This window comes from Astatotilapia calliptera, chromosome 2 (genome assembly GCF_964374335.1).
Source record: "Astatotilapia calliptera chromosome 2, fAstCal68.1, whole genome shotgun sequence".
NCBI classification, from domain to species: domain Eukaryota; kingdom Metazoa; phylum Chordata; class Actinopteri; order Cichliformes; family Cichlidae; genus Astatotilapia; species Astatotilapia calliptera.
Window position 1 is genome coordinate 29,690,371 of NC_137423.1, and position 20,452 is coordinate 29,710,822.

At 39.5% G+C, this 20,452-nt stretch overlaps 3 protein-coding genes across 5 annotated transcripts; 1 reads left to right on the forward strand and 2 right to left on the reverse strand.

Annotated features, from left to right (window-relative positions):
• The first annotated feature begins 101 nt into the window (after positions 1–101).
• LOC113036440 (uncharacterized) lies at positions 102–3,732 on the forward strand. Of its 2 annotated transcripts, XM_026192807.2 has the most exons (4): positions 129–1,195; positions 1,565–1,624; positions 2,659–2,761; positions 3,053–3,732. In XM_026192807.2, exons 1-4 carry the CDS (start codon positions 992–994, stop codon positions 3,406–3,408), a joined length of 723 nt encoding a protein of 240 aa, XP_026048592.2. In that variant the 5' UTR covers positions 129–991; the 3' UTR covers positions 3,409–3,732. The 2 variants fall into 2 exon arrangements, with proteins under 2 accessions (XP_026048600.2, XP_026048592.2); XM_026192815.2 differs by lacking the exon at positions 1,565–1,624 and having other exon boundaries at positions 102–1,195.
• A 1,696-nt stretch (positions 3,733–5,428) lies between these two features.
• LOC113036450 (uncharacterized) lies at positions 5,429–9,022 on the reverse strand. The gene is made up of 7 exons (XM_026192828.2): positions 8,756–9,022; positions 8,224–8,499; positions 7,220–7,507; positions 6,982–7,148; positions 6,804–6,896; positions 6,678–6,722; positions 5,429–6,568 (listed from the first exon to the last, which is right to left on the reverse strand). Exons 1-7 carry the CDS (start codon positions 8,793–8,795, stop codon positions 6,404–6,406), a joined length of 1,074 nt encoding a protein of 357 aa, XP_026048613.1. The 5' UTR covers positions 8,796–9,022; the 3' UTR covers positions 5,429–6,403.
• A 3,991-nt stretch (positions 9,023–13,013) lies between these two features.
• Positions 13,014–19,232, reverse strand: LOC113036458 (uncharacterized). Of its 2 annotated transcripts, none has more exons than XM_080288328.1 (10): positions 19,133–19,232; positions 18,860–18,902; positions 16,002–16,150; positions 15,737–15,869; positions 15,354–15,623; positions 14,987–15,271; positions 14,738–14,886; positions 14,536–14,646; positions 14,285–14,329; positions 13,014–14,129 (listed from the first exon to the last, which is right to left on the reverse strand). In XM_080288328.1, the coding sequence occupies exons 2-10, from the start codon at positions 18,897–18,899 to the stop codon at positions 13,950–13,952; spliced, it is 1,362 nt and encodes a 453-aa protein (XP_080144454.1). In that variant the 5' UTR covers positions 18,900–18,902; positions 19,133–19,232; the 3' UTR covers positions 13,014–13,949. The 2 variants fall into 2 exon arrangements, with proteins under 2 accessions (XP_080144454.1, XP_026048625.1); XM_026192840.2 differs by having other exon boundaries at positions 18,860–18,995; positions 19,133–19,221.
• Between the last annotated feature and the right edge of the window lie 1,220 nt (positions 19,233–20,452).

Genomic DNA, 20,452 nt, shown 5'->3' on the forward strand with positions numbered 1-20,452 from the left:
ATTAAAACCATGTGAAGTCTTAACGTTTGATCCTGCAGCATTAAAATACAAGTCCCAGTGTGCAAATCTCTGTTTATCCCCGCTCAGCAGAGCTCTTTCCTCCCTCTGCTCCTCCTCCCCGAAGCCCCAGACGTGTTTGCACGCTGGAAACGGTCGTTAGAAACGCTGGAAGGAAGGGAGTGCCGAACGGGAACGGTGGCAAGAAGGGCTTTTTCTCTCTCGCTCTCTCACTCTTTAAATGTTATGCAACATAACCCATCACAGAAGTGCATTTTGATGCAAGTTCAGAGACAAAGGAGCACCAACCTCGATCGCTGTGGGGCTCAGAGCTGAAATAAGAGGCTTTAGGAGACTCGTGGCCAGCTCACACTCAGAGTTTCGGTCGTTTTCTTGCAGATCTGCCCAGGAAACAAACCACTTTTGGATTCATACACTGCGGGAGTTTTTTTTGTTGTTGTTTTTAACTGTAACTTTCCGTTACGTTTTGACTGATGATCTCATATCTCTATCGCTGCTGGATCTAAGCCTTTAACGGTTTCTTACCAAATATAGCTGGAGCGTCCTTGGGGAGCGCAGAGTTCCAGGATTGGATATTTTTTGCAGTGCAGCCAGAGTTTATAATTAAACACCAATAGTAATAATATCCTCCTGAAACCGAAAGGATTTTTAAACCTGTTTTTTATCTGAATTTCAAATTTTACACTTGAATGTCTTATTATTTTTAAAAGCGTGCGCCTTCTACTGCCTGTCCTTCTGCCTGTTGGTGCTACATGTTGATTTAAAACTCGGTGTGCAGTCAGCGAATGCTCCCAACAGAAGCCATTTTTAAGTCTGTGATTTTCTGTCTGAGTCACTGAACACGAGCTGCTCAACCTGCTCTGAGCTGCAGCGTGAACCTGTGCGCGTTCACTTGGCACATTTTCCACACATTGTTCTCAAACCTCCTTTCAGTGACTCCGTGCGTCTGGGCTGAGAGCGCAGTGGATGTGCCATGGCTCGGGTTTTTCTTACTATCTGTGTGTTGGCTCTCGGCTTGACGGTGGCCTGGGCTGGAGCCGAAGCTCGGGCTGAGCAGGCCAAGGCGGACAGCCCATCGGTGGTTACCCTGCGTACCGTTTTCACGGGAACCTGCCAGGAGATCCACCGGTACGCGGAGTCGTTAGTGGGAACCAGCGTGATACGATCAGCTGCTGAGGTAAAGAGGGGAGGTGCACCGCGGGATAACGCTCTTTTCCTCCTTGCACTAGGAAGTGGATTTGAATTGTTAAAATGCGGTGGTCTAACTTCACTATTCTCTCAGTATTCTCGCTCTGTGCTTAACTGTACCCGATTACTAATTCTGAAAGCTCCAACCTTTCTCTTTAACCTTTCTCCACCCATCACTTCACCCTCTACACACGCATTCCCCTCCATGTGCTCTTCAACTTGATAATCTCCCTTCCTGATCCCCCATCATCTTCTCTGCCCTCATTTTTCTGTCTTCTCCTCACCCCTTCGCACTCTTCCACACGCTCATCTCCGCCTCCCTGCTCCTTCTACTACTGGTGGCTCCCTTTTCCCTCAGAGTGCAGTGTTGTTTCTTGAGTCATTGCTTGGTCAGGAGAACGTCGGTACATTGGCCATGGTAAGCAACATTCCTGGGTGTTTCCATCGTGCTGCCCTGACATGGTGCCTTAAACAGAGCCCACTCACTTGGTTCAGTTTAGCCCCATGTCGTGTCATGTCGTGTTACACCATATAGCGCTGAGAGTAGAGAAGCTGTGTGTTTCAGTACAGTGATATTTGCATGTAAGGGCTCACTTTACTTGTGAGCTTTTGTGTGTGTGTGTGTGTGTGTGTGTGTGTGTGTGTGTGTGTGTGTGTGTGTGTGTGTGTGTGTGTGTGTGTGTGTGTGTGTGTGTGTGTGTGTGTGGAAACGTCATTGTGCATTAGTAGTTCACCATGAATCACCTAGTGTGTCTGAATGTGTGAGTTAACTTCCCGCATGCAGTCAAACTGAAAATAAAGCCTGTTTCTGCAACTTCAGATTTAAGCTAAACAAAAGATCTGGACGCTGTGCTGATAGTTCCCAGTAAAATCAGTGTAAAAGAGCAAAATCTTTGGTATAATAGTGTAATAAGTAAATAAGCCCGATTTTACAGTTATGAAAGCTTTAAAAGTTTTGGAAATTAAAACCAATAGAAGGTTATTACACCTGTTTATGAGTTACACAGACACTGGCATGAAGTTCTTAAGTTTGTGGCCTTGTGTAGTGCAACAGGTGCAGATTAGATATGCGTCCAACTCGCTGGGCTCCCCTTGACCTTGCAGTACTGTGTCTGTGTGTGTGTTGTTTTGTGAGTCGGGGGTGGAGGGTGCACAGGAATAGAGAGGGGTGCTGTCCAGCTGTCACCAGCACGCACAGCTGTTTGTCCAAGTCGGCACATCTTCTATCTTAAGATGCCGCTCATAAGGGCTATTAAAGTTCCCAGCTGAATGCGATCAGTGAGTTTGTACCAGCTGCTCCTGTCAGCATTATGAATCACACTGCCTGCACATTGTCTTCTGTCGTCTCTCTGCATGGTTTTCAGTCTGGCCAGTATGCCATGTTACTTAATTGTGGCCTTGTGTAATAACAAATGTAAAGCATGTCTCCACCCTCCTTGCACACCACTCCAGTTTTTTGAGATGGTGATCCGATTCCTGGCCGAAGGAGCTGCCAGCGGCCTGAATGTCATCGCTGTTTACGTCACAGAGATCCTCAGAGTCACTGGATTTGATGGTGGGTAGCAGGATGAGCCCCTATGTGTGTGTCTGTTTGTGTGTGTGTGTGTGTGTGTGTGTGTGTGTGTGTGTGTGTGTGTGTGTGTGTGTGTGCTCACGTAAAGTTGAATCCATGGCAATAAAAAATGCAAGTGAAAATATGCAGACTTGCCTCTCCCTCCGGGCAATTTGTAAGCCACTCCTTTTTAATTGTAAGTGTTTGCTCTTGTTGCTTCCTGTGTAACAGAAAGTATTTTCAAGCTTTATTCTTTTTAACAACACGGCTAAGCTGGATTTCCTCCCTCCACAGCTACACTGAAACTGCCCCACTTCACTCCAGAGGGTGTGACGGCCGTCGCCCAGTGGGGTCTGGTGGCCCTCATTGGCTACTGGTTGCTGTCCATCGTTCTGCGTCTGCTGATTGGTGCGATAAAGCAGGTCTTCTGGATTATCAAAACTGTCTTGGGACTCTGGTTTTTTGGACTGATAGTGACTGATAAGCAAGCGTCCGCAGACACCACGGCAGTTCGACTGGCTGGCTTAGTGCTGGTATGCGTCTTTTTGACGCTGCTCACTTCGAGCTCTGAAAAGTCTTTTGTTGTGGAGGATCGACTGAGGCGCCTGGAGGGCCGAGTGAACGCAGTAGAGAGTAAGAAAAAGGAGTAGTGATGAGAAAAGGCAGACAGGAGTTAAGATGGACAAAGGTGATGGCAATGCAAGTTAAGAAAAATAGTAACTGATTTCTGTCAGCCTGTTTGTGTGAGATATGGGTAATAAAGTAATCTCTGGGATTTTTAATCAAAAATGTTCTTTTCGTCTGCAATCAAGCCACATGAAACTTGTTTACTATGACAAACAAAATGTATTGAAAGGCTACACAAGAAAAAAATGACTGTGCATACAGGAAATAATTCCATAAATGAGATCATAACAGTCCTTTTCTGCCCTGTCTGTTGCACCATTTCAAACACAATAAAATATTTTACAAAATTTTCAGTTCAAAGAGAAAAGCTTCAGTCATGCAAACTCTGTGTGCATTTCAGCCAGCTGCTTACCATGACCACAGTTTCCACAGTGACAACTGAGCTAAATGAAAATGTTGTTTCCTTTGCAAGCACTGTGCAAAAAAGCAAAGTATTCTGTTCCTTTGGTACACATTCCTGGGGGTCAACCATCAAAGAATGATGAATGGTGAACCATTGAGATGCAAAAGTACAATCTTTGACCTTCTGGTATCACTAAGGGAAAGTCCATTACAGCAGCCAATCCAACTGATATTTTTGTCTGGGCTGAAGTGGTTGACCAACTGCCAGACCAGCGTAACCCAGCGTAATCAGGCAGCTATCCTGATTGAGAACCTTCCATGCACTGATGGCATCTTAGATTAGGCTTCATAAGCACAAGCATCAAGCAACACATCTTATATTTGATGACTTATGTTCAATTAGCTACAGCCATGCCTCTTCACTCCCATCTGCCAGGCTGGGTCCCAACGGCTCTGTCATCTGGAAGCTTTTTAATCCTTTGGGTTCTTACCACCAATCTCCACCCCCACTGTCACATCAAGGGAATGGAGCAACCTGACCTCAGTGCCAAAATTATCACTTCTGCTTGCTCCCCTTCACCATCAATAGTCAAAATCCTCCTACGCTGTTCTTTGGTGGAGTGCCAAGCAGACCAGATACAATTCTATTGTGAAATCAACCTTTTTTTTCTCACCACATTAGTGAAAAAAGGAGGAAACTGATAGAGTGTTGCAGCTAAATGTATCTAAAATGAATTTCTTTTAAAAGATTAAAAGGATAAAGCAAGAATTAGACACCAGCTCTTCCTCTCACAGCTCTGCAACCCTTTTTATGCATTTGGATTTCCCAGGCCACAACTTCACTTAATTATACAGAAATGGCAAACCGATTCAGCAGCTAGCTTATGAACACTTTAGAGCACCTAAAGAGCCAGCTGTTTCCCTTAACAGAATTTAGAGAGCGTTAAATATTGGGCATATGTTCACCAGGTGTCCAAAACACAGATAAATGCAGATTTTGCAACTCCTTCCAAACTTTTCTTAGTTACTTAAAAGAAAATCTTCTAGTTACACTTCCCCAAAAACTTAAAAAGCAAAACAAACCCTAACTCAAGCTGTGAAAGAATGGAAGTGGATATTTTCACATTTTTGTTACACAATAGCATACATACTATAGCCTTTATAGGATTCCCACGTCTCTGATATAACCTACACAGAGATTGCCAATTATTGTGGGAAAAGGCTAAACAAAAACATATTAATTTTAAGTAACTTTAAGAAATTAAATGAGTCACATGAGGTTTTAGTGCTTAGAGTTTTATTTTGTGTGTTTCTTCTGCTATTACAAAGTTAGTTTGAACACATACTCCAGTTCTTAAAGCATGAGCTGATAAACCTTTTTAAATGTCTCTACACAGGACTACTTGTTGTGCGTGTCAGACAGGTCTGAGGTTCTGTTGTTTTTATTCTCAAGACAGAAAAGCCTCAGTTGTAGTTTGAGTCCTGCTCTGCTTCCTGTCTTCTGTGAACCAGCTGCTATGGCAGAAAGGAATTTATGTGCTTGGATGGGCTTTTGGCTCTCTAGTGACACTGTTGGAGGTGCTTTAAGTATTAGTGAAGGTAAACTGTGCAGGGGAACAAATGCAAATACCAAACAAGTTGTAGAGGTAGGATAATGCTAGCTTTAATGTAACAGATGTCTAAATACATGCTGATATGTCCATAAGGGTTTTTTAAAAGGTTTTACAGCGTATAGTCTTCTCAGAAAGTGCTTAAATAACATACACACAATACACACAATCGACAGTACTTTCACAGGATGAAGGGGTATTGCACTTGTAACTAAATGTAACAGATCAAAAGTTCCCACATATGGACACAAATACATCAAATATATAAAAACAAAACATAAACCACATGTCAGGAGGGTAGGTCTTTGGTAAAGCATAGAAATATTTCCATATTGATGGCCCTTGCATTTCTAAGTTTGCTTTTTGTGTACAAGATATGATTAAATACTAAGATATGAACTCTTCATACAAGCAACAATAACAAAAAAGTCTAAAATAAGCGTCTTCATTAGCAGTCTCACATTTCATACAAACTGTGAATGCATCTTTCTCAGGAGCTAAAAACAGTTCCCTTATTTAAGTTAATATGACTCAGATTCCACATTTAACTGTAAAACCTCAGTTTTTGCAACGTGCCTACTGCATATATCTTCCCTGAAAATACCACATTCACAGTGGTCTGTAATGCATAACATATTCCTGACAGAACTATAGAGAACAGAAAAATGTATTTACAGTAGTGTTAATTAATGTGCCGTATCCCTTAAAAATCACAACATAAAAAACAAAAAGACAAAGGAAAATCCGAAAATACATATTTTCTTTCTCCTTGATAAATATGGAACTACAGCAGGCAGCAGTGAAGACACAAGCTTCAAAATGTTTTTGGTTCTAAGGTTTTTTTTATCCATAAAAAACTATCTGTAGAAACATAAATTTGTAAATGTACCAGTGGTTACAAAACATTTTTTTTCTTGGCTCAAAGATGTCAGGCAAGCCTATTCCCTGAAATGTCAAATTATCCCTTCGTCACCGTACTAAAGAACACAGTTCAAAATCAAGACTTTTAGAAGAAGATGAATTTCTCTGAGGTATAAACATCACAGTACGTTGAGGCTGAGCTGAGTGGCGGACCAGAATTGAAAATTGTCCCCTTCAATTCAAACCGTGGCTCAGGGTCGGAGGTGGGAGTGATGGTTGGAGCCTCTTCCTGCTTCGCCGGCGGTGTAACCTGGAGGAAAAAGACAGACGTGTCACTGCACATTTAGCCTTTAAACCAAGTCTCGTTTCTAAGTTTAAAGAAGTTTCAAAACTGCATTGAACATGCACTTAGGTCTCACCTCACAATAAGCAGGTGGAGAATCCGTAGCAGCAGAACTGTGTATCTGCAGAGTTCAACAACACACATTAATAGCAGGAAAGAGAGGAGAATAAAAATGGCTCAGGAGTTGAGTTCATACACTAACCAGCAGGTCAACTGGAGCATCAGGAGCCTCATCAGTGTTGGGTGGATTAGAGAGTTCACAGTGCTGGTTTGATCCCGGACCCACAGGCTCAAACTGCAGTTCGATTTAAACAGACAATATAAACACAACTAAAAAAAATAAATACACAAAAAGCAAAAAAATAGCAGATCATGTTCACCTCATGGTAATACACAGCAGGCTCGCTATCATTCTCTGCAGCTGCTTCTGAGTTCTCCTTTGCTGAGGATCTCTCACCACAACAGCAGTACTTGCAGCAACACCAGCACAGTGTGAAGAACAACGCACCACCACCAATACCGAGGTAAGCCTGACTGAACTGTGGCTCTGAAACAAAGTCTGTTAATCAGCCCAAAGCAAACTATACTGTATAATGAAAATGATCTTAGTTTATTTACCTTCCATTTCCAGGAAAACTACCAAGGCTTTGTCATCATTATCATCTCTGACTTCAAACCATCCACTGCATGTCTTTTGGATGGCCTTGTGTACAATCCCACATGGCTTTAAAAGCTCAAACCCCACGCAATCCACTTGTTTCAAATCATGCTGCAGTCTGCCCTTAAGGACTATTGCAGTCTTACTGTTTTCGCCAGGGAAGAAGTAAATGTTGCAGGAGTGCGGTTCCAGATCAAAAGTGATGTTCAGGACTTGATTAGTCTCCAGGGTATAGCTCTTTGTGACCTCTGATAAAGAAAATATTAAAGTGATTTTTAAGTTAATGCACTAATGCATGAGGAATCTGTAGGAAGCAGGGGCAGCTCTAGGGGAGGGGTTGATGACGGGAAATCGTGAGGGACATACAAAGTGACACAATACAAATGACAAAAATTACATATGGAGAAATAAATAACAAGTTAATATTTCAACTCATTGTAGGGTGTCTATAGGACTTTTATCAACGTTTCCCCCTCAGTTGCACATGGTGATTTCCCCTGCAGTGGACGGGGTTTTTAAGTATATGATGTGTTCAACTTTGTCTTGGTTCGTGGTGTAAGTTTTTTGGGGGGTTTTGTGTCCGATTTAAGGAAAATTAAGTTACTGTCGTGTATGATGTTTCTGAAGATGAGCTGTGAGAATCTCCATAAAACCAGAACCTGTCCTTTTAAAAAGGCTTAAAACGAACCAACCCATATGTCCTTTACTGAGCTTTAGATTTGCATTGCTCTGGTGGACTTTATAAAATCCAGTTTACAGAGTATAGAGCTATATGACTTAACTAAATGCATATTTGTTATATACCGCAGTTTGGCTTTAGAGACTTTAAATGTGCTGTTACAGTAGTGTTACGCTCTCATTGATTTGTAGGTCAATCTAACTATAGGCTTGTGGTAAAAGTTTAGCACACCTGTAGAAAAAGAAAAAAAACATTAGATAAATCAAGGACTAAAAAGATCCACACCTTTTACGTCAATGATCTTCGCATGCATCAATTCCCCATAGTTGTCTTTGAATATGTAGCGGCCACTGTCTTTTTGGGCTAAAGAACTGATGGTATATAAGGTCTCAGTCATCTTCCATCTACTGCCCTCTTTGGGCTGATCTTCGTCACGTTCCCACAAGATCGTCCCTTCTGATTTGTTCTTGGGGATTAACTCGATAAAGTGAACCCTTCTTGACACCCTCATCCTGAATCTGTTTCCATACTCCACTTCATAATTTTCAACATTTTCAAGGCCTGGAGAGGAGAGAAAAATTATTAATGTATGTTGTTATTGCAAATTACTTTTGCTAATTCTGGCATATTTACATTAACTCTGATAACACGGTATAATTATGAACATGTCAGTTCATAATTATACCGTGTTATCAGAGTTAAGAAAATTGCACTTAAATACAATAATAAAGGGTGATCCTGAGCACTGATGCTGAGTCCCAGACTTCAGCATTATTAAAGCTGCTTTACTAACGTGGAAATGAGCTTCCTTACTTACCAACACCAAGACTGGCAACTAGAAGCAGCAATAAGATCATGATGATGTGCAGGGATTCAGAGATTCCGAGTCTCGAATAAACAGTTAGGCACAAAGCACCCTGCGTTTGGGGTTCATTTGTACCTCTTTTAGTATATAGACTTCATATTACACCTACCCTACATAAATACATGGGTAGTAGAAGAAGGTTACAAAGTTAATACGCGCCGGTACGCTGTTAAAGTCGCAAAACGGAGAAACATTTTGTAAGCCCACCCAAAGGGCGTTTCCTTCAGCGCACTAGTGATGCGTTTAAGGGTTTTACGGAAATTATTGTTAAAATATCGAACAAGAGGGTTCGGTGTGACTCGGCCTCAGCCCCTCAGTTCGATAAAAGATTGGCGAGGGGCTGTTAGGTCCACGAACAATAATAATATTTTTTATTAAAGGTTAATTGTTGTTGTTGTTATTAATACATTTAATAATGATAATAATAATAATAATAATAATAATAATAATAATAATAATAATAATAATAATAATAATAATGCATTTTATTTGAGGGCGCCTTTCAAAAACCCAAGGTCACCTTACAAAAAACAAAATTAATAAAAGGAACAGTTGTCATAAAATACATAAAATAAGTTAAAATTACAAAACAGAGCTTGACAACAGATAAAATCAGCATTAAAGCGAATAAGCCAGTTTAAACAGATGTGTTTTGAGCTGTGTCTTAAAATAGAAAGGGAGTCAATATTTCTTAGTGCAGGAGGAAGAGAGTTCCAGAGCCGGGAAGCAGAGCGACTGAAAGCTCTGTTCCCCATAGTAATAAGGTGTGAGGACGGAACAGTAAGATGAATAAGACTAAGGACAAGGATGGCAGCAGCATGGGGAGTAAGGAAGGGACGGAGTCGGTTAATATTACGTTTGACATTTGACAATATTGTTCAAATTACATAGATAGAGAGATAGAGAGAGAGATAGAGAGAGAGAGAGAGAGAGAGATAGATAGAGAGAACCATGGAGAGGCTGCTAGGAAAGCTTCAAATGCAGAGAGTCAGGCAAGTCCCGAGGTGCCAGCTAAACAGTAAAAACAAGGAAGGAGGAAGAGGAGGAACCATCATGGGAGGATAGGCCCCTGCAGAGCATGTACCACCGGCAGATAGAGGAGGTGACTGACATCCAGAAATCCTACCAGTGGCTGGATAAAGCTGGACTTAAAGTCAGCACAAAGGATATTGGAAGCACAGGAACAAGCTCTGAGCACAAAATCCATAGAGGCTGGGGTCTATCACACTAGGCAAGGCCCCAGGTGCAGACTGTGTAAAGATGCCCCTGAGCTAATCCAGCACATAACAGCAGGATGCAAGATGCTGACAGGCAGGGCATACATGGGACGCCATATCCAAGTGGCCAGCATAGTATACAGGAACATCTGTGCCAAGTATGGCCTGGAAGTCGAGAGGGGAATTTATTTTATTATTAGTTTTAGAATGAAATCAAAATTTCAAGACAAATTTTAAAATGTTATTTTGAGAAAAAAGCTAAATTTGAATTTAAGTTGAATTTAATCTCAAAATAGTATTTCAAGTTTATTCTCAAATTTGTATGTTGAATTTCTCATTGAAATACTATTTTGGAGAATTAATTGGAAATTTTGAGATTAAAGTCGAAATAGTATCTTGACTTTCATCTTGGATATCTTTTATTGTCATCTTTAATTTTAAGAATTAAGTCAACATTTCTAGATTAATCTTGAAACACTTCTAAGAAAATGAAGTTGAAACAGAATCTAATTACTTTGGTAATCTCCAAGCTTTTCTGCCACTACAAGACTCATTTTGGTTTTGAGTGAAATTTCCTTTTAATACACTTAAGATCCATGTACCCTTTGAGTGACTTATGGAAGCTTTATGTGTAGATTTACATAATATCCCAATTCAGCTTTGGCTGTAACAGAGTTAACGCTAAATAGCAAAGATATATATGGGGTCAGTTATGTGACAGACAGAGCTCATTAAGCAGGCAGGTGTGAGCCTGGTTGCTATAGTGACACCATCCAGTGGCACCACACACACACACACACACACACACACACACACACACGCACACACACACACACACCTCTCTGCTGCTGCTTTAACCCTTTAAAACCGGTCGGAGTTTGTTGTTGTTGTTTTTTTACCTTCGGAGCCCTTATAAGCCTGTACTGGTGTTTTTAAAAGTCATGTTTGACTTCATACTTTTCTGAATAGTTTCTGGGATGCTTAGAACTCAAATTGCACTGCTGAAAATAGTTTATTTTGATGTACATGCTGTATTTTTGCAAATTTGCATTATGATATTTATTTTCATTTTTCCAGCAGTATATAAAAAATTGGTGTGAAGACACTCAAAATAAATTTCCTGTTGTTAGAAACTATTTTGTGCAACTTTTTTGTATTTACAAACTTCTTAAATTTCTCTAACTAGAAATATATGTAAAAAAAAAAAAGATTTTCAATTTTTTGTAGTGTATTGTACTTTTTTGCAATTTATGTAGTTATTATAGACTTAATGCACACATATTACCTAATTTTGGGCTATAACAGCTATACTGATGTACAGCAACTTGAAATGCTCCCAAAAATGGCACTACAGCATGTAAAAATATAAATATAACTCTAGTGGACTTGGTTCTATGGTAGGTCCTAAAGGTTTAAATAAACAGAAAAGTCATTGTGAAACAAATGCTTCCCAAGAAAATACTACAAGTCGTATTGACAAAAATAAATGCTTTTCAGCATTCACACTAATAAAGATTTGAATAACAATGCTGTGAATGCTTTTCAGCATTCACACTAATAATAATAAAATAGTATAATAATAAAGATTTGAATAACAATACTGTCAATACTTATCAGCATTCACACTAATTAACAAAAAATCCAATTTAGGATTTTTTTTTAAACAAGAACAAAAGACAGGGTGAACTTGTATTTAGAAATGCATATCTAACAGGGCTCTGGAGGTAGAGCAGGTCATCCACTAATCAGAAGGTTGGTGGTTCAATCCCTGGCTGTTATAATCTGCATGCCAAAGGATTCTTGGGATACTGAACCCCAAGTTACTCACCGATATGATAAGTGTGAATGCTACATAGAAAGCACTTAAGTACAAAAACAGTAGAAAAAAGTACTTCAAGTGGAAAGGTTCTTTATAAGAAACAGTCTATCTAAAAAATTCTATTATCAAACAGATTGGTTGATGCAGGATAGTTTAATTCTCATTAAGATTTTCAGTTACACAACAATAGCTGCCTGCCACCAAATGAGATGTAAAAACAATTCCTGATCCTGATTCTATCACATTTGTAAAACAAATTGAGCCAGGGGAGTCCTGAATTGGGGTCCTTTCCCCGAAATGTAAACACATATACATTCACTCAGGTGAGAACAGATTCTATTTATCATCACATACCAGGGTTTAATGTTTTCCAACAGAAGACAGCCCAGACATGGTCACACGGCACGTGGAGCAGCTTACCTTCAAACATTTACCACAAATTTTGAGCCTCCTTTACTTGGACTGAACTGTACTGGTCCATAATAAATAAATAAATAAATAAATAAATATATATATATATATATAAAATCAGATGAAAAGTTTAATCCCATGCCGTAGCAATTATTCTCAGGCTTTATACCAGGAATGGACCAGGAATGAACAGGTAGACAGGTATTATTAATGTAAGTTAGAGAATTTTTCATGGAGTTCCACAGAGTTCTGTCCTAGAACCAATACTTTTTACATTATACGTTTCCCCTCATGCAATGTTATTACAAAACACATGCATTTTCATTGCTATGCAGATGACACCAAGTTATATTTATCTACGAAATATGATAACACCATGCAATTACTTAAACTACATGCATGTAGGCAAAGGAACATCCATGCAGGAATTAACATCTGCACATCAACTTGCTATTAGAGCTGCATAGTAGCAAACTCTCCAAAACCAGCTTTTTTAAATGTCTGTCAACATACAAATGCTCTTATAATTAAATGAGTTACAGTTGCATTAGAAGCTATTACAACTGTAACGCTAATTGTAATGTTGAAAATCTAACCCTCTAGTTTCCATGCAAATTTTAAGGGGCTCTTCCATTTAGATTTTTTAAAATGTAAGAAGTAGTGGTGTTGTTATTCCACTGTGTCCCCACACGTGTGCGTGTGCATGTGTGTGTGTGTGTGTTAGAGAGAGAGTGAGACAGAAAGAGGGAGCGAGACAGAGGGACAGAGTTGAAAAATTCATATAAGCTCTTTAAGGTCTTTTTCAAATCATTACACTAATTCCATATTCAGACATCTTCATGCAATGCAAACAACTATCAGAATTTTACATACATTATATAAACGATACATGTTTTTCAATGCCCGATAAAACTTTTATACAAGCTTCTGTTTAAAGATATACAGAAGCAGTTATACTTGTATTGCATTTGAGAATTTGACAATATAAAAAGGCATATTTAAAAATTGCCCACCATCCCTCAAAACACAATGATAAAAGCTACAAACAAGTGATGTATGGAGCTGGATGCACATAACAGAGGTAGAAAATACCCATGGAAGCAAAAGCTAGCAACATTATCCAGCCTGATATCACGGCAAAGCATGTAATAGGCACGTTGGTCCACCGTATCTATTACACACTTTGCCAAGATACTGGACTACATTATCTGTCATTCCATAAATATCCATAAATAGCCTGTGAAGAGAAGCAAAGCAGACACTATTTCATGCAAGTAACAATTCTAATTTATTGTAAATGCGTTTATATTGCACAATTTAATAAAACCCTGATTCCTGTAATTCACACTTAAGCTGCTGTAACAGAATATTTGGAGGACAACACTGAGTGAGATTTATGTTCTCATACCTGAGGAAAATTTAGGAAAAAAAATTAAAAATTCCAAAGCTTTCCAGAACCAAACTGTTTGCAAGACATGAACTTACAAATTTACAAGCAATCTTGTTAACTGAAAAAATATATTTGGAATCCATACATTTTACAACAGCACATCTTTGTGTGAAAGATAAAAAAACGGATCATGCATCAACACAGTGCGATTAACATCTGTCTGCATGGTCCTTTTCCTGTCCGTGTATGGCTTTGCAAAGATGAAAATGGAAACAATAATAAACTCTACCTGAATTTTCAGCATACTGTTTACGGAAAGTTTAGTTTGTCTGAGTTATAAACATCACAGATAGTTGTGTTTGAAGTAAGAGATGGTGCAAAAGGCATGTCTAATCCTTTCAGTTCAAATTGCGGCTCCGGGTCTGATGAGAGGAAGTCTGGACCGACTGAGGGAGCTGGAGTGGAAGCCTGGTTTTCAGGTACTGAAACCTGGAGACATCGGTAAAACGAAAAAAGGTGCATAAGCACAGTGGTTAAAATGAATCAGTCACTGACAGGCCAAAAATGCCTCTGAATGAGGAAATTTCTGTTCTTAGTTTTATGCATTCATGGGGATTTTTGTATGTTTGTTTGTGTGTATGTACCTCAGGCTGAGCGGGGTTCTCATGGATATTCACTTTGTGGTACAACTGTGAAGTTAGGAAAAAGCACATGAGTCAGAAGAGGAAAGAGGATGAGCGCTAATGTGAGTTGCCAGGCAGTCCCAGACGAGATAAAGACTTAGTGCCCCAATCCACAAATAACTACTATTTCTTTTTAAAACAACAAAAGTGGCTGAGTTCCTTTCACCTCTCTTTTATCTTTGCCTTGAATATAAATCAAGCTTTACACCTACCAGTGGCTCAGAGGAGGTAGCTGAAGGTTGTGTAGAAATATGAGAATTCACAGGCTGATAAGACAAAGCTGAAGGATGTGAGTAACTTGGGCACGCAGGTTGATTCTCAATCTGTAATTGGAATAAGAATTTTAAAATTTTAAAATAAGAACATCAAATATTAACACAGCTGGTCTTAATTTCCACTTAAAAGAATACTTACATGATAATATACAGCAGGTGCAGGTGAGGCTGCAGTCTGAGGAGCAGACTTGTCCCTTTTACAGCACTTTTTACAACAACAGCAACAGCAGATGATCCCGACGACAATCAAGGCAATAACGGCCATAAATATAAACTGTGGCAACATTTCTGTAAGAGTATGGAGAAAATTAGGGAATATGGTGTAGAGGGTGGGGGTTGATGTTAGTTAGAACTTCTACTCTATGAGGAGAAATGCTCTGTTGCTTACCAGGGGTCACTTCAAGCCGAGCACTCAAGATCAGGTTGCCATCTGGGTCTCTGAACTCAAAGGTGCCAGAGTCTCTAATTTCTGTAGAATTTATAATTATGCCATCCATCACTGCATGAATTCTGCCAGAAAAGCGATTATCTTTTATGATCAGACTGCCATCCATCAGTGTTTCGGGATCCATTTGGCCCTCAGGTGTAAAAGTCACGGTCCACTTCTTAGGACCCCGAGGGTATTCAATGAGAATGTGCTCATTCCACCTTGTTTCATAGTGTCTGGTTTGTTCTGTTAGTGACACAGATCAGACTTCATTAGAACATTTAATCTGGTAAAATGCAGAAATCTCACAGGCAGCTTCTCACATCACCTTTTACTTTGAGCAGCACCTTGGCCAACACAGAGTGGTTCTTATCCATGAAGTTGTAGTACCCACTGTCTGCCTGAGTGAGGTAAGACAGCTGCCAATTACCGTTTTTCACCTCAGCTCTGCTTTCTCTGATCTGAGAGTCTGTGCGATTCCACAGGATCTTTGGCTGGTCCGGACTGTGAAGGGGAGTAAACTCCAGGATTTCAGCCCATCTAGGGATAGAGTCCTCCCACGTATAGTAGTAATCCCTTGTGACATTTTTAGCACATTCTTAAAATGCAGATTAAGAAAAAAAAGGAGGGGACTTGTGCTTAGGAACAGGTAGCTAAAACACATACCTTTATATTTTTGATCTAAATATACAGTACAGTTCAAATTCTTACCCAAGACTTTCAGTTCAACAACATCTTGTCGCTGGTAGCCACCAGATGAGACAGAATAAATTCCTTCATCTCTTTTTTCTACATCTGTAAGATAAATTGAGCCAGGAGAGACTCTAAAGCGTGTGTCTTTTGCCTGAAAGATAGACAGCACATATATATTCCTCAGATTATAACATATTCTATATACTTTGATTTAATTGTTTCAAACATAGGCCCAACATTTATCATATTGCCGAAATGTAATGGTCACATAGAGGCTGCTCACCATCCCATTATTTATAACAACTTTTTTGGATCCCGTATTAGTTTCAGTAAAGTATATTGGTCCAGTATAACGTGAGGGTATATAATTAGATGGAAACTGCCACCTCCTGCCATAGCACACCTCATCAGTTTGTATACCAGAGGATGAACCTTTAATCAAAAAGATGCAAGAGAAGAAGAGACAGATGGAGGTAGTGTTAATGTAACTGAAACCACAAACATCTGACAACATAATATCAGTTGTTTCCATTAATATACCAAACACACACACACACATACCGGTATTTTGTTACACTCTGAAAGTAATTTTGAAGACAAGGTTCTGGAACCTCACTGAATTTACACAAATGCAGCAGCATAAAAAAGCATTCTCATCCCCAAAGCACGAGGCAGAGTAAAGTATAACTCTCAATCTGATGAATTAACTCACATTCGTCATAAAGCATCAGAAATAAACCAAGTTATTATTAGCTGAATGAAGGAAATACATGAACAACATCTCACATCAGTAAATTACCCTCTTTTCAGCTCAGTCACCACAGCAGCTCCAAACCATTAAACCATTTCTGCCTTGCCTGTAACTTTGTCTCCAAACGGTTCAACCTGATTGGTCCCTCTGATGCACTCACTTCATCAGCCGCTATTCTCAAACCAGCAATGGCTGACCATCTTAGAACAGCAACTGGCCACTTTTAGATATCAGCACTACTGAGCCATTAACTCAAACCCATACATTACAAACAGCGAGGTGTATTAATGAAGCCAGATCTATGGCTTGACCAGCTATGCTGAGATGGCTAAGCTCAAAGTAAGAGTCACTGTGGTCATTTATGCTGGTGGCGGTCCTGGCCTGTTTGGCGCACGGGGCGAACACTCCCTGTTTGTTTACTTGCACCGCGGTAACTGGAGCCTCGTCGTCTCGTCTCTCTATATACTGGACTGTATATAGCGGAGATGACAATAAAGTTTACTTTGACTTCAGCACAGCTACAAGCAGGCGCTCCTGCGCTCACTTTTCTCGTATAGAATTTCGAAAAAACATCGGTGCAAATTATAAGTCTGTATCATAATGTCTGGTGTTTTCGTGTTTGTTGTTTAGTTTTTATTTTGTTTTATTTTGCGAGTTGGTTATTAGATGCTGCTTCAGCCAGCCAGAGAATCCCCCGCCCTCTCCTCTCTGTGCCGTAAACAGCAGGCGCACCTCGCAAACGGAGGGCGCCCTTACTCCCAGGAAATGGGCGATAGAAAACCGATCGGTGCCTATGCCATTCCCAATATGCGCTGGCTGATGTCGGGGCAGCATGAGTACGAGCAATTTTTTATTTTTTGCCGATGCCCGTGATGCCGCCCCCCACCACGATGCCGCCCTGGGCAGCCGCCCGTTTCGCCCGTATCAAAAACCGCTAGGGAGCAGGTCAGGTTTCAATTTAAATCCTCCAGAAACGCAACGTGTTCACTGATTCTTTTATTTACAGCATGTTTTAGCTGTTAAGCGAAACCTTATTAAAAACCAATGAATGAAGCACAGAGTGTACAGGAATGTGCACATATAATTAATCAATTCGATATAAAAAGTATAAAAAAAAATTTAGCAACAGATTAAAACCACGTATTGTTATATATAGGAATACGTGGTTTTAATCTGTTGCTAAATTTCTTTAGCACTGCTGGAATTGCAGCTCCATGAACATTGAACATAAACCATGAACACCGTTTCAACTAATAAAATACCAAAAAGTTGACTCTGTTCATCTAGACACAGGATTAACTTTTTGGGATGTCCTTATCTGGATGATTGAGCATGCATCAAGACAACCAATAAAATAATTACACTTTGATCTGCTGACAAACTGCCATTCGGCAGAAACGCTGCCTATTCGGATATTGGACAATGGCCTTTAACGTTTAAATAGATCCAGTTTAAAGTTTCAGAGCTCTAATCTGCAGCTGTTACCTTAAACAGCAGTGATAACGTGATTAACTTGAATGGATATGATATGTTTTTTCTTTAAATATTATAAATGACCATTTTAAGCGCCACTCTTAGGGGATTATCGCATGCGGACGATGAGTCACGTGACGCTGCAAAACGCCCATATTTACGTGTGAGCGCTCACAGAACCGGAAGCAGAAGACAAATAAAGAATAAGAAAAAGTTGATTGCCACCGTCGTGCTACCCGTTATCTCTGACTGAGGTTATATGTTTTGTCAAACCAGCTAACGGAAAGAAATCTCGGCTGTGCTGAATTTTCTGGTTTCCGTCGTGTAAACATTTCCTTTCACTTTGCGGCTAAAGACATTAATGACAATGCATAAATACCGTGAATAGTTTAAAACACATAAATATGTAACTGTATATTTATATTTCAATGAAATTAATCAGATTATTGTTTTGTTTTCTTTCGAAAAACAATAAAAAAAAAACCCAATATGCTTGCTTATTTATTTATTTTTATTTATGGGTGGATGTACGTTGATAGGTGTTTATGTTTCCCAAATAATTTATTGATAAATGAAATGCACCAAGCACTAATTCTGGGAATAGCAGATGGGTGTGGAGACAATGCGTATTGTTCTTCCTGTGTTCTGCTACTGATTTAAATTGCATTAGTCTACAGCAGCCCCACAACACCAAACGTCTTTTACTACAACATGCACGCACTTTAATTCGCTCCGGCAGAGTGCCACTTAACACCTGGCTCCACGGAGAGATTGGATAACTTTGTACATGCTGTATCCACGGAGTGTGTGGCATGGAAATCAATTAACGTTTGTTGTAAATAATCCCAAACCATCGAGCGTTGTATTTCAGATTTCAGGTGTTTATATGTTAGAATGTGGGAATGAGCTCTACTCACCGAAGAAGACAATGGAAAACATCAAAAACACAAGCGACATGTCCTGCAGAAAAAGAGCAGAGAGGTGACTTGAGGCTCTTTTTTCTGAGTGTTTTTTCCCTCAGCTTCCAAAACCAAATCCGTACCGCATTCCCTTCTATAATGAAATGTTCGGATAACACACAAAAATTAACCCCGAAAATAGCAAATCAGTGACACAGGTGATGTTCAGTATTAAAAAGCCTGACTAAGAAGAAGTTGTGGACAAACAGAAAAAGAATAATGAGACCGTACTTCTTTTGTGTGATTGAGTTCTGTGCGTCCTGCAGCTGCTGGGTGGAGAAAAGAAGGACTGGGCGTGACTTAGGCTCCACCTCTCCCACTGTAACTGCATACAGGGCCCATCTCCCAGGATACTTTTCAATAACAAACCAGGCATTTGTGTTGTTTCTGCCTCCAAGATCGCTTTTAAAACCACCATATCATAAATAAAAGCAGTTTAAAGGGGATAAAAATACAACTTTTTGCACCGTTTTGTTGGCTGCCGTCCCATTTCAAGTGAATTCAGTAGGAATGAATTCTAAAGGAATCGCAGTCAAGACGTTTTTAAACATGTTACATAAAAACACTGGGAAATAACTGGTCCGGCACCATAAAACCTGCTTTATTTTAATCATGTATATAACCTATACTAAAAACATATTTAAAGTGTCAGCATGTGCACTGTTAAGGACTTTACTTATCTCATGTGACACTTATCTCATGTAAACCTCCCCAAATAAAGATAAACCACACACCCTACACTCCTGAAACAGCAAGTTTGCTCATTTACAAAGACACGAACAGTCTCTAATTTTTATGTTTGTTTCATTTCAACGGAGAGAGACAAACGTCAGGTGTGCCCATGTGGCACACAGATAAATCAGTTTTGTCATTTTACATTTATTTCTTATCATTTAAGCCAGAAGAGTTGTGCTGGGTGATTTCTATAGATTTCTATTGATTTCTATATATTAAAATAGAACAAAATGTCTTTATCATGTAGTAAAACTAAGATGTATCAATGAAATTGGACTTCTTATATTGAGAAATCTGAGGGATGTTGTCTACCTACTTAAGATCAAAGTAGGCTGTATGTGTAATATGGTGTAATAAGAGTTTGACATTCCTGCCATAGAAAATCAATAGAGCGTTTCTGTAAAGAGGAGTAAAAGAGATGAGTCCAAACGTGGTGACCAACTACAAGAAACATCTGCTGCGCTTGCCAACAAGGGTTTCTCCACAAAGAACTTGCTTATGTCGTTCTTGGGGATAAAACACTCACTCAATGACATGAAATCAATTTATTATTTTTATGTAATGTGTTTTTTCCTGGATTTTTGGTCCATATTCTGTCTCTCCCATTAAAATGAAACTACCATCAAATCTAGAGACTCTTTATTTCTGGGGAGCTGGAGATCAAGTAATTTTCCCTCACTGTAGAAACTAACAAGTTAATTTTGTTAATTAACTTTTGTTAATTTTTTAACAAGAAGGAAAATTTAAGTGAGAGGTGTTCCATGTCGCGTTATGATCTCTTATATTTTCTAAGATCATCTCATCATTTGCACGTAC